This window comes from Candoia aspera, chromosome 1 (genome assembly GCF_035149785.1).
Source record: "Candoia aspera isolate rCanAsp1 chromosome 1, rCanAsp1.hap2, whole genome shotgun sequence".
NCBI lineage: Eukaryota > Metazoa > Chordata > Lepidosauria > Squamata > Boidae > Candoia > Candoia aspera.
The window spans coordinates 86,956,704-86,970,294 of record NC_086153.1 but is presented as its reverse complement, the minus strand read 5'-3'; the positions used below and the strand labels follow the sequence as shown (position 1 = coordinate 86,970,294).

General features: G+C 40.0%; 1 protein-coding gene across 1 annotated transcript; it reads left to right on the top strand.

The window, feature by feature from the left end:
* Window positions 1-12,640: 12,640 nt before the first annotated feature.
* SAMD5 (sterile alpha motif domain containing 5) lies at window positions 12,641-13,213 on the top strand. Its single transcript, XM_063294088.1, has one exon. It carries the CDS (start codon window positions 12,641-12,643, stop codon window positions 13,211-13,213), a length of 573 nt encoding a protein of 190 aa, XP_063150158.1.
* Window positions 13,214-13,591: the final 378 nt, after the last annotated feature.

Below are 13,591 nucleotides of genomic sequence, written 5' to 3'. Positions count from 1 at the left end.
GTAAAAGAATCTGCTAAAGATGTCATATTTGGAAGACACTATGCAGACCAGAGTAGGCCTTTTCTTATTCTAGTTTCCTATAGAATGTATTTAGCAATCAAAAATTGCTCTTAACATTAGATAAAGGAATGTATCCTAAATTGTTGAAGTTAATTATTGATTTTTTTTTTTATGTCTTAGCCTCAGCAGGTGGCAGCACTTAGCTGACTTTGGCTAATCTAGAAAGCAAGCACAGTTGACCTTAGTTAGTGGTTAGTTGGGAATTTATCTGGGAAATCTAAGGCTTCCCTTTTACTGGGAAGTAAAAAAATATGGGAAGAAAACATTGGCAGATCACATCCATATCATGCTATAATGGGAGATCCTTTCAAATTTTAAACATTTCAGTTATTAAAAATCATTTACTTTAAAAAAAACCTTTTATTTCTAAGTGAGAAAACATTTAAAAACTCAATTTTATATGAATGCCAGAGAATGGTTAAAAGAATGGCAAAAAAAACCTGTTGGGATTCCAGCCACTCATTGATCCAATTGTTGCTATATTCCTGTTGGATGGAGAGTGGACTTCTTGGTTCACTAAGCCACATCATGAAAGTTGCACATTGTTTCAAGCAACAAGCATATAGTGATAAACATGAGTTTCACAGTTAATATAAGATTGTCAAATGGTATAATTCTTGCTAAAAATCTTCCTTAGTACAGCAGACAGAAGTAATGGTTTGCATATTCTGGATGCCCACATTGGTAACATGGACTAGTTCAGATTTTAAACCATCTGGAACCAAGCAAGGTTTTGAATGGCACCCATATTGCTATACTATTGGTAGTATGTCATTTTGTACTTTTCAGAGGAAGTGCAACAAGGTATGTGAATGTTATTGAGAGTTTAATTAAAAGTTAATTTGAATTACAAGAAGCTCCAAGACAATAAATTTAAAAGCATACCCAAATTACCCAAGTTGGATTTCTATATCTCATAATTTAGCTTTGCAGACTACCTATTCTTTTTTATTAGCTTATACTTCATTCAAGATTTTTATTTTCATCTCATTTCTCTTTGCCTTTGTCCAGCTTTTTATTTAATTATATAAGATCAAACACTTTCAGTGTTTGATCTATTATAATTCAGAATACCAGAATAGGCAAATGGTTGTCATTTTGAGAAACAAAAATCCTCTAGTTCAGCCTTTGGCCACAGGGTGGCAGCCTTATTCAACACTTTTTACTATCCAAACCCATTATTTGTACAATTGGTGCCACAAATACTTTTTTGTTCCACGAAAACAGTATGTGTATTTCTATTTGCTTCATTTCCTCATATGAAAGGTTATATATTTGATTCCCATCAAATAATTCCAAATTATAACTAATATGCATAATGTATATAAAATAGTAGTATTCAGCTTAGAATGGGAGTTTAAAAAGTCTGGCTAGAGCAATTCTAACATTGGGGAAAGCTCTTAATGAACATCTTACAAACCTCAGCATTCTGCCAGGCTCCTGTTGAAAGAGAGGAGGAGTGCTTGGATTCCTTTAGTATTTTCTGTGTGTATTAATATATCACCCAATTGACCATGAGTATTTTTAATTTTTAAAAAACACTCAACAGTAGAATCTAATGAACACTTTACATATTAGGTTTTGATCTGAGGTCGAAAGAGAACCAGTGAACATACCAGGCAAACTTTCTTTAGGAAGGTGTTCCACAGACAGATGCCACCATAGCTTATAAGGATCTTTATAAGCTGTTTGTTGTGCCATTGCTGACAGTTGCGTGTGGAAAATAACTTCTGAAAATTAATTTAATCAGCCAGAAATATCTGGAAATAGTGCTCTTTCACAAAGCATTTAGAACTTAAAATCAAACCAGCACTTTGAATTGGGTCAAAAGATTGACTGGAAGCAAATATTAAAATCTGTCTTGAAATATGTATATTTGAGATACTGACTCTAATGCAATTAATGTTTGAAACCTTACAAAACAAAAGAGGTCACATCAGTGTTACTAGTGATACTGAGATGAATGAGGTGGATTTAAGGTGCCCCAACAGCAATGAATGGTTTGTAAATCAGTAGTAAGTGCTGACAAAAAAGAGGTTATGATATATGGCTTATTATATATAGAAGGGTAGAAGCATTTCTGCATCATTACTATCAAACATTTATGTTCCACAGACAAAAATAAAATGGGGATTTCCATTTCATAGTAGATAATTCTCTTTTCACAATACAGTGTATTCATTTAGTCATGGTCATGTTTTGTTGGAACAATATTTCTTCTTTAAAAAAACATTTATTGGCAGAGTTTTCTTTTTATTTCTGTCACTTTACTGAGGTAAAGTGCTCAGTAAATGCTATACTAAACAATTTTATTGTGTGATATGCAAAAAAAAAATGGTCTGAAGAATTAGAGAAGTTTCATTTTTAAAAAGTTTAACATCCATTTAATTTTGAGTTTTCTGGTTAAAAACTTATCTGATGCAATGAATAAAGGCAGAAATTAATCTAAACCTCTATAATGGGTTGATGTTCGTTACACCACATACCCCTTCTGCAACAAAATGAATCCAGTATGGATCCCATCTATCATAATTATTTACTTTGAGATAGTATCTTCAAATAGCTTTTAAAAACACTCCTGTGAAACTCCCAGACTATTTACACCTTTTGCATTTCACAGGTCTTTAGAGCTCCATTAAACAACTGGTGTTAATTAGATTGTGTTGTCAATTATGCCAGACACTTTCCTAAACTCTAAAAGCATCTAATTAGTTAGGCTAGAGAATACATTCACTGATAATATTTTCTGGTTATGGACACACAATCTACTTTTTAAAAAACCTGATGAAATCCCAGATTTCTACTTTATTGTTACCGCACAGTGTGTTTTGGGCTACTTCTGTTTCCTCCCATCTACTCATCTAGCTATTCTAGATTGCTCTCTTACAGGGATATCTAAGACACTCCAGTGAATAAAATACCACAACCCTATAAAATATCTAAAGCCTACACCCTATCAACTCAGTTAAGCCCTGACTTCAGTTTAGGTAGAGTGAAATAGGCTGGAGCATTTTACACCAGATGCTACTTAGATAAAGAATGCCTTTTCCTCCCGTATATTAATATGAAAAAAACTTTTTTAAAATCAGGTGCACATTGTAATAAGTGGAGATCTATCTTCATACAAAGTTTACTTTCTGATGCAAAGTTCAGTCAGTAAGTGTTTAGTTTTACTAACTGCAGTTTTTGAAACAAATTGTCATGCTCTCAGATCAAACATTCCCAGAACATCTGATCTGACTCGCATGCATGAATGGAGTCAACCCGGGTTGAGACTTGTGAGTCAGTAGAAATGGGAGGGGAGACAAGCCAGGAGTGTGAAAGCATCTTGTTTGGACTATCTCTGGCATCCAAGGTCAACCGGCAGAGACATCTGCACAGAACTGAATGGACTGGCATGGAAAGAGGGGTTGCATTCTGAAGAAGGGGGAGGGGGTTGAATTCATTAGACTTTAATTTGGGGAAAGCGTGGAAACTTTTATTTGCAACTTTTCTCTGTACTGCACACTACAATATCATTAAAGAGATTATTACTTAGCATGTAAACTGAGTGGCAGTCATTACAAATGTCTACATCTCATTCCCATTGGAATTATCTTTGGTGATTCCACTAGTAACTGTCCTAACAGTCAGAAATCACGCTGAGACGAGGAGTAGGTCTCTAGTGTTTGTTACTGCTACATAAAACAGAATCCTAACAAACTGAAGAAGCGTGGGAAAAACCCAGACAGATAAACCCCAAAGGTTAAGGTGGGTCTGATCTGTGTCTCTTTGAATGGCTGCTTAACTCCTCAGTACTATGCATGCGTTTTCCCCCCTGGATAGAGGCCCCCTCTTGCTCGCCATCAGTACTCATGACAGTAACAAAGCTTCTATTATATTGTGAGTCTTTTGCTTCACTCTGTTTAACAGAGGAAGTAATTTGCCTATAATATTTACATGAGAATGTTTTTATTGAATATATTTAAATTCCCTCTTAGAGTATCTACTCTGAAGTTGGTTCACAAAAACATACCAGTTACAAGTTATTAAGCCATACATTCAATTATCTGAAAAACTCTCAAAAAATAAGGTTTCCTCATGGTGGCTCATCCTTCTTAAAGCCAGAAACTGGAAAATGATAGTAAAGCTTTAATACTTTATTAAAGGGACACTGTTTTGCTCCTTTAATACCAATAATATAACAATAGCAATTAAAATGTAAATAAATTTTCAGATGGAGCTGTTATGGAAAAAGCCCTCTTCCTTTTATTCAGTGCCGATAGTCTGGGTGAATCCAGGAACTATACTGTTGGATAGGGCCATTTAGGTCCTTGAGTCCAACTTACCTGCTCAGTGCAGGAATCTGAATTAAAACATCCTGGCAGAAGGTTGCCTTGCTTCCACTTGAACACATCAGTGAAGGGGAGACCACCACTCTCTGGGTAATTACTTCCATTGTCTTACGAAGTTTTTTTTCCAATATTCAATCATGCCTACTTAAATATATTACTCTGTATTCTGGAACAATAAAAAACAGCTTTTGAGCTGCTTCTGTAAAATATCCTTCCAGGTGTTTGAAGAATGCTGTCATTTCCCATCCTCCCCCAAGTTTTCTGAAGTTAATATTACCCAATTTCTTCAAACCCTCTTTATAGGCCTAGTTTCTGTCCTATGATCATCCTTGTTACCTTTCTCTGAATATATTCCACTGGACATAATGCTCAAGGTGTGGTCAGACCAAATTCTTAAATTTACATTTGTCTTTTTTGCAGCCCCATCATACTCCCAACTTATATCTAGTTCATAGTCTATTAGTATTCCAATACTATTTTTGTAAGTACTGTTACCAAGCTAAGTATTCCCCATTCTATGCATTTGATTTCTGTTCCCTTTGTTAAGTTATATAGCTCTGTTAAATTTCATTCTATCATATTCAGCCTATTTTTCTAATCAATCAAGGTAATTTTTAGTCTTCTAGGTGATTAAGTTCTCCCAACTTTTTGTCATTTGCAAATTCCGTCTCTTCATCTAGTTTATTAGTAAAAATATTGAAGAGTACAGAACTTAGGCACTTCACTCAATACTTACCTTGATGAGGACTCAGCATTGAACATTCTTGGAGTATGACTTTCAGGTCAGCTATGTATCCACTTAATTGTCATGCTATCCAGCCTACATTTAATGTAACTCATCAGAATGTCATGGAGTACTTTGTCAGCTGCTTTGCTGAAATCAAGATATTTCTCTATATTCCACAATCTGCCAAGGAAGTTATCCAATTAAAAATGAGGTTATTCTGGCAAGACTTTTTATTCACAAATCCATGCTAACGATCTCTTTATTATCTGCTCCAGAACATCCCAGATATTGATGCTTGATTTACTGGCTTGCAGTTCCTGCTGAATCTACCCTTTCCCTCCTTTTGAGGCAAGGAACAGATACTATTTGCCTGGGATTTTTACTTTTCTCTAGGATTTCTTAAATAATATTGAGTCAGATAATTAGCAAGTCTCTTTGGTATAGAATAACCTGCACATTTAAGCTCATTTAAAGCAAACAGGTATTCTCTGTCTATGTTCTATCAGTCTCAAGCTTCAGTTTTGCCCCCTTCATTCTACTGTCCACAGAAGAGCCTCAGAAACAACAAGGTAACATTTTACATAGTCCTTCATACAAACTGCACCCAAATCACATTCAAGGAAGTTAGAGTAATCTCACGAGCACTGATTCCTATTTACTAAAATTGTAACGAAATAAACTTAGGAATGTCACTTATTTACATTGTGGAAAGCACACAGATTTAAGCCATTTTTCTAGCACATGGTTTAGATACAAATATGTCATAGATACCTACAATTTATCCATTCCTTCAAGAAGCAATTTAACTGTGCTGAATTGGATCTCCAGCAGTATTCAGAATGTCTTTCAGAATTGAAAGCTAGCCCTCCCACTTTGTTCCCTCCTGAATCTCAGTATTTATACTGAGTTTTCACTGATGTTAGTCAGCCATCTCCAGCTACAGTGATAAGAGGAAGAAAACAACCTTTTTTGAGCCCTGTAAAATCACTGGCCTGCAAAACTATTCAGTATGGCCTCTGTTGCATACATGCAAGCAACATGAGGCAACAGTGCAGTTACTGCCTCTTCAGGAATTGGTGGTAGAATAATAGATGCTAGAATATTCCATTGGTAAGTAATAGCATTCTTTGTTTTCTTCACTCATCTTCCTCTTAATTGTAATTTTTTGAGATAGTTCTTGGTCTATATTGCTTGTCTGAAAGCCAACTATTTCATATGAAATTTATCATATATTCCTGTATCATTTAATTATTTAAATTATCTCATATTGTATATTCCTGTAGCACTTAATTAAATAAATTATCTCATATCTTTATTAATGTATCTGTATCACTTAATTATATAAATTATTGCATAGCTGCATTGTACAAAAGGATTGCTACGCAACAGTTTTTGCATCAAGATGCAACCTTCCAAAACTTACCTTTCATTGAAAGACATTAAGAATCCTTGTTCACACTTAGACTTATAGCCAGCGTTGGTAAAATCACAGCAATTATATGTGGGATTGTTTTGAGTTTACTGGGACCATGACCAGCTTCAGAAGTTGTTCAATGTAAAAAGGATTATCTTAGTTCTGTACAGATGTCCAGGAGAATCTACTTTTCCTCGTAGCCCTCCACCTTCTAAAGGGAGATACCAGAGTTAAACTTATCCTGCAACATATTTTTATTTGAGCTGGAATATCATCTGCGCAATTAGTTTCTTCTGATAAATAAGCAATCCTATATACTCAAATAATGCAAATACACATACAAAATTGCACTTTGTTTACTTTTAAAATAAAATATATTTTGTATTATAAGTTGTCTTACATAAAATCTATAAGCCCAGTGTAAATTTACAAGAAGAATATTATAAAAATAACAACATAAAATTCCAGCAGAACCAGAAACAAATGCTGAAAACACCTTGATTGCTATTCATTCAAAGCTTGGGTAATGTGAAAAATTGTAACTCTATACCTAATATTCAGTGTAGAAGACACCTGAAAATGATGAATAGTAATTCTTTTCATTGCTAGGATTATGGTAGTTTGAATATCAGAACAAAATATTTCTTGGAATCAGTCAAAATAAGTTTTCTTAAAATTAGATAGCAAGAGTTTTCTAGGTATTTTAGATTTGGCCTATTGGTTTGCAACTCTGCAAAAAAACATTTCCAGTGTCTCACTAGGGAAATATTAATTAATCAGTACCCTAAACACCTGCTTGGGGGAAAATCATAAATCTAGTTTAAAAAGGGAAATGGGAGCCAAACAATTTTATTTATATTGTGTTTAAATCACAGTTTAGTCTAATATCTTTCATGATGCAGCAGGGACTCAAATTACATTTTCCTATTAGTATGGTAAATTTCAGTTGAATGTGTAAAGAATAAATTCACCAAAATCCAGTGGATAAATGTACACTAATATTTACCACAGACAGCAGGATTTCTGCACTGTATTTTGAATAGAGCTACCAGATTGGAGCTATGAACATCCAGTTGATCATGAAATGGCAACACAGGTAGATTTTTAACTACTAGGATTGTCTGGAGTTTTGCAGCCCGTATCTGAATTTTGAAGGCTTTGCTCATAGGGTTCCTAATGTGCCTTTGGTAAAAGTGGGAGGGAGAATAACTTTTCCACTAATAACTTGCAGTGTTGTGTGGAAATACATACAGTAGTTTGTTCTTCTCACTTTATTCAATAGGGAACCAGCACTTTAATAGCTAGTACGTGATGGGGTGAGCTCCTGTTGCTAGTCCCAGCTCCTGCCAACCAAGCAGTTTGAAAACATGCAAATGTGAGTAGAATAGGTACCGCTTTGGCAGGCAAGTAACGGCGTTCCGTGTAGTCATGCCAGCCACATGACCACGGAAGTGTCTACGGACAAACGCTGGCTCTTCGGCTTTGAAATGGAGATGAGCACCGCCCCCTAGAGTCAGACACAACTGGACTTAATGTCAAGGGAAACCTTTACCTTTACTAATACTGATTTATTGTGTAACACATCATTACAAAACCTTTCATTCTGGAATGTATTATCTGAGATTGACAACAAATAGAACAGAACAATGCAAGTGAGTTTGGGAAGCAATACCATCTTATATATATTCAAAACAGCCTCAAAATTGTACTCAAGAGTGTTACTCTACATTAGGTTTTTAAAAGTTTACAGATAAGTTTACTGAAAATAATTCAGCCCAGCAGCATATTTTATCAAAAAATTAAACCTTGATTTTTACACACATGGGCTCTGGTATGTCAGAGATCCTTTTTTTTGTGGGCTGATCTGGATGTCAGGTTTTTATTTGCCCCCACTAAAAGCCCCTTCATTGAACTGGAACAGACATAAAAAGCCAGGTGGTTAAAAATGAAATTAATAACCAGCCTAAGAATATATATTCTTCATGACACAAGGGTCATGAAGACCATTTGGAAGAAGAAAAGGGATCTAGAATTTCGGTTTTCCTCCAGACCAGGCCGAGCACAGAAACATCTCTTCTACCACCTGGGAAGGCTCATTGGAAGAAGCTTACACTGTGAGGCTGTCAGGGATCCAAGCAGACTTGCATCTGGTGCCTTTCTTATACTTGGATTTGTACAGTGTCAAAGCAAAGGGGATTAGGTCACTTACCTGCGCAGCTCTCATATTCTATATGAACCGTACATTCACACGGTTTCATACTTCTCCCTGTTACCTATGGAAATATTTTCTGGAAACAAACTATATAAAATGCAGCAGCAGCACTCTTGAAGGGAGAAGGAGTTGCATTTTACATCAGGCAGGTGGAGGCGCTGTGAGCCCAGAGTTGGGAGTGGAAATCAGGTGAGAAAGGATGATACGTACTGAGAAGGGAAAAACACCCATTTAAAGCAAGGAGCTAAGGTCTCTTGCTTGTTTTTCCGTCTCTTCTGGACAACCTGAAGCCCTGCCAGGCCATTTTTGATCCTTCCTCTCCGGCTAATTAAAGTGAAGCATTTGCAAGATGCTTTTCCCCATCTGTACAAGCTTTGCTTTTTCAAGCCAGAGAGAGTGCAAAAAAGAAGCGAGGGAGGGTTCAATGTTATTGATGGCATCAAAGCCTGCTCCTCCTCCAATTTTCCTTTCACAAGGCCAGTTGGGAGCATAGGGTGAAAAGAGGGATGCCAGCCTGGTGCTCTTCCAGCAATATGGGGCAAGGGAGTGGGGTGTGAAACAAGGTCAAGGGTCAAAGTCTCACAATGAGCCTGGCTTTGCCTTTTCTATTCTGTAGCTTGGCGATGCCATTGCAGCTTTGAGAAGCCAGCAGCTCTTACACACCAGTGGCCCTTTTCTTGCCCCCCTTCCTGTCCCCACAAAAGGAGCTGCTGTTGCTGCTGCTATTTGCCCTGGAATCCTTCACACAACTATTCACTCTGCCTAATTCCCTCTGCGGTCTGCTGTCCTTCCCTCTCCCCACACCTTGTATAGGTTGAGAAGTTGTGGTTAATCTGGACTTTGAAGAATTAGGAGAAACAGAAGTGAGTTAAAGTAAGTGGGGCAGAGAAAGTTATGGTGAAACACGCCAGCATACCATGGCAGGAATGATCAAGCCAGCCGCTTCCTCTTTCCTGTAATGAAGGAAATGAAAGAGATGATGCATGCTCATGGTAAATCCGGAATTGGGTGGTATACAATTTTAATCCCCGAATCAAACTATAGAAACTTTCCCCACTTTTTGCTCTTGGGGAGCCAACTGCATCCCCCTCCCACCACAGCCAGCTTCATCACTCAAGAAAATATGTATCTGAATCTGTGGTGGATTCTGGTGCTGCCCCTGGTTCCCAGGGAGAGAACACATTCCAGACTGGTAAGAGACTTTGCAGCCTGGGCTCTGTTGATGGGAAGGTTAAGAGGTTCAACGTAGTTCCGCCCTAGAGCCTTTCTGGGTTATTTTCCCTTAGGTTAGTAATTAGCCTTAATCTGGCAAAATTATGTCTACAAGGTAGGAATAATAAAGAACTAGAGTTGGTATACTGGCTCAGCATGGTTCTTGGCCTGGTTTCCTGACAGAATCTGATGGCTCTTCTTGATCCAAGATTAAAAACTGTACATGAATGAGGTATGAGTAATACACCTGAACACCTACATTTAAAAATATGAGTGTTTACAAACATGATTCCCCACAACAGTAGGTGAAGAGTTCTACAGCAGTAGCAACTTCCTCCCCTTTCCCTTTCTCTGCTCCTGCAAGGGAGATTAATCAAGGGAGGGTGAGAAGGTACCATCAGACAGCAGAGCTCAGGCCTCTGCATACTTGGAGAATTTCTTCTGAATGTTTCAATTTCTGGGGCAAGGCAAAGGTGTGCAAAGGCTGCATCTATTTAGGCTTCCTTGTCCATTTTCTGGGCAGCTAGAAGAGAGGATTGTTCAGAGACAGCCTGCACGTTCACTTCTCTGCAGGGGAATAGCCACCTTGTCCTTGCTCATCTGTACTCTCCCAGCCAGTTGCTTGGTGATTAGGACTGGGCATAACTCTCTTGCCCTTCAAAACATTTAGAGGCCTTTTCCTCATTACCAGTTTCTAGCATCTTCTTGCATTATCCACCTTACCCTGTGCTGATAAATTTGTAATGAAGATAGTCTTTTTATTGCTTGCCACAAGAAAGGCTGGGTCACACCAGTACATACTACAAAGCACTAGTGGGGAAATGGCCACAAAGAGACTAGAGAACAGACTTGATGTATCTAAACCAATTAGGTTCCACTGGAGTTGGGTGGCTAATAAATTCAAATGAATTAATGAATTAATGAATCTCTGTCACCCAAACAGTGTGGGTTAGGGAGGCATCTCTTGCACATCAGCAGTCTTTGCTGGCAAGTCTGAGCTGAATACACAGGATTTGAGCACTTGGATATAATTCCCATGTCTTAATGGAGAGCATCCCTCATGACTATTGGATTAGCAAGATTGTTGGTACCATGGAGAAGGTGAGTGGATGAGCCTTTCCTCATGAGCAGTTAATGTTCCACCTAGCATTCCCTGTTTGAATAAAACAGAAGAGCCACCGTAAATTGTGGTACCACCTCGCGTTCATGGTGTCCTGCTAACTAAAGGCCTTACGAAAGGGCTGCTGATGTTTTCAGAAGGGTGATAATCAATACACAACAGGTCACCTGACCATAGTGCTATGCTTTTTTAATATACGTTGTTGCTATGGTTTGGCTCTGAGCTGGGACAAGATAAAGCATCACCAGGGAGGGGTTGCAGAGGATTCTGGAACAAAAAGCTTAAGTGAGGAAAGTGCCAGCATATGTGTAGAGGCTGATCCTCATACTCTGATTTTAGGGTGTGTGCAATCCAACTTCTTTAATGAAGCATGAAGGAGCAACTGAAGGTGAGAACAGAGGAGTTAGGCACAGCAGCTGCTTTTCGTCGAATGCAGGCTTCCCTGTTCCTCGTGCCCCAACATGGCACTATTCAGGAGTAGAGAAATCCCGGAATTCCTGGCTGCTGCTTTGAGAAAAGCCCTCTCCAATCCTCCTTTCTAGCCGACAGTAATGCTGTGGAAAGGAGAGGTTGTTATTGGCTGCTTACTATTTGGCCTGCACTCTCCCCTCCTAATAACGGTGGCACTTTCGGGCACCTTTTTTCAAATATGCAGAGCCGCCTCCCTTCGTTCGCTGCTTCGCTCTGTGGCTGGCATAACGAGCGCGCGCTCTCTGGAGTGCGAAGCGAAAGGTGGGATTGTAACATAGGAAAAAGGCGGGAGCCTGAAAACTTGATTTTCTGTGCTTTGCTTGGTATCTAGCGAGTGGCTTCTCTGCACCCGTCAAGTCCTGAGAAACAAGGGAAATGGCTTAGAAAAGAAGGGTCAGGGGATGATATGGTGGCTTGTTCGATGAGGAGGACGAGAGGTCTGGAGTTCTCATTTTTGCACAGATTGATGAGCGAGCACGGGCAGCGAGGAAGCTGTTGCATAAACGGGCGAGCGTCTGCTCAAAGCCTCCCGCCCCGCGTTAGCGCGGTCTTGGATTAAAATGTAGGCGCGCAAGCACACGGGAGCACAGCACAGCGTGCTGTGCAAACGGCAGAGCGTGCGCGGCTGAGGGGCAACAACAGGCGAGAAGGGCTGGAAAGGGAACGCTGAGCCGCCAGAGAAAAAAGACTCCAGAGAAAGCAGGGGGCCGTAAACGATTGCCGAGAGAGGCGGTCGCCTGCTTACAGTTGGCGATGGGACCGGGCGGGAAGCTCGGGGGGATGGACGGAGGCTGTAGCCCCTTCTGAGAGCCGGGGACGCCTAGTCTTCGTGACTGAGGAGCTGAGGGACTCGCCGGAAGGTCTGCTTAGCGCGGCCGGAGGTTCAAGGCTTCCATCGCTCCGGGACCGGACCTTCGTTCTCGTCCAAGGGGTGGTGTTTCGCCGAACATGAGTTTCGGCGTTTCTCTCTGCTGATGCCTGTCACGTCTGGATTTGGCTCCTGGGCTTTTCCTTTTCCGCCGGCGGTTCTGCGGGATTTTCCAAAAGTTGCCATTCGCACCTCGTCAGGCCTCCCGGGCTCCCTTCCATCATGTGCGCGAACGTCGTTTACGAATGGTTGAAGACCCTGAAACTCACCCAGTACGCCGAGTCTTTTGTGGATAACGGCTATGACGACCTGGAGGTGTGCAAGCAAATCGGGGAGCCGGACCTGGATGCGATCGGGGTGTCTATGCCACAGCACAGGCGCCGTCTCCACGAAGCCGTACGGAGGCTGAAGGAGGAAGACGAGACCACCGCCGGCCTCTACTTCACCTTGGAACCGCAGCCACCTCGGCGGGGCTCGCCAGGGCCCGAGATCTACACCAGTCGCTTGGGGGAGCAGCACAGTGCCAGGACGTGGAAGGAGCCACCTCGAAAGGTCCCCCCGACGGGTCACCTTCAGGGGAAAAAGGGGGCGCCGCGGAAAATGGGACTCAGCAGCAAGGAGTTGACCACTTACCCCAAACTCAGGCTGAAAATCATGATTAGGGATAAACTCATCCGGGATGGGATCACCCTCAGCAAGCCGCCCTATTCCAGCAAGGTAAGACAGGAGCGCTGTGCCTTAAATCTTGTTGGTGTTGCCGGTTTTCTTGTTCTCGTTGCTACTGTAATTACTTAACTCTCCTCGTTCAATGGAGAACGCACTTTGTAAAGAGTGAACTTTTTCGCTTTCTTGGCAACTTGAGTTTACTTGCTCTAAGTTTGTTTATAGTTAGGAAGTGGGGTTTGTTTTGGTGTTGAAGAAGTCATTTTCTTCCATGTAGAGTTAAAAGTTTGACTGTAGATTCCAGTTTCAGTGTAATCCATTTCTCATGTCAAAATAAATATGAATCTAGGTGGATATCGTAAGTCTCATAATGATTCGGTGGTGTTTCATTATCTTGCACTTATATTGGAATATTTGTGGGAAAAGCGGTATGAAGATGCTAGTAGTGTTTCTTAATATTTCAGTTTAATTCTTGATGGAGGAAAGTGTATCTGATAAGAGTTACCTGAA

Excerpts from the sequence above, each read along its gene's own strand:
- SAMD5 (XM_063294088.1), top strand. The coding sequence starts at position 12,641 with ATGTGCGCGAACGTCGTTTACGAATGGTTGAAGACCCTGAAACTCACC.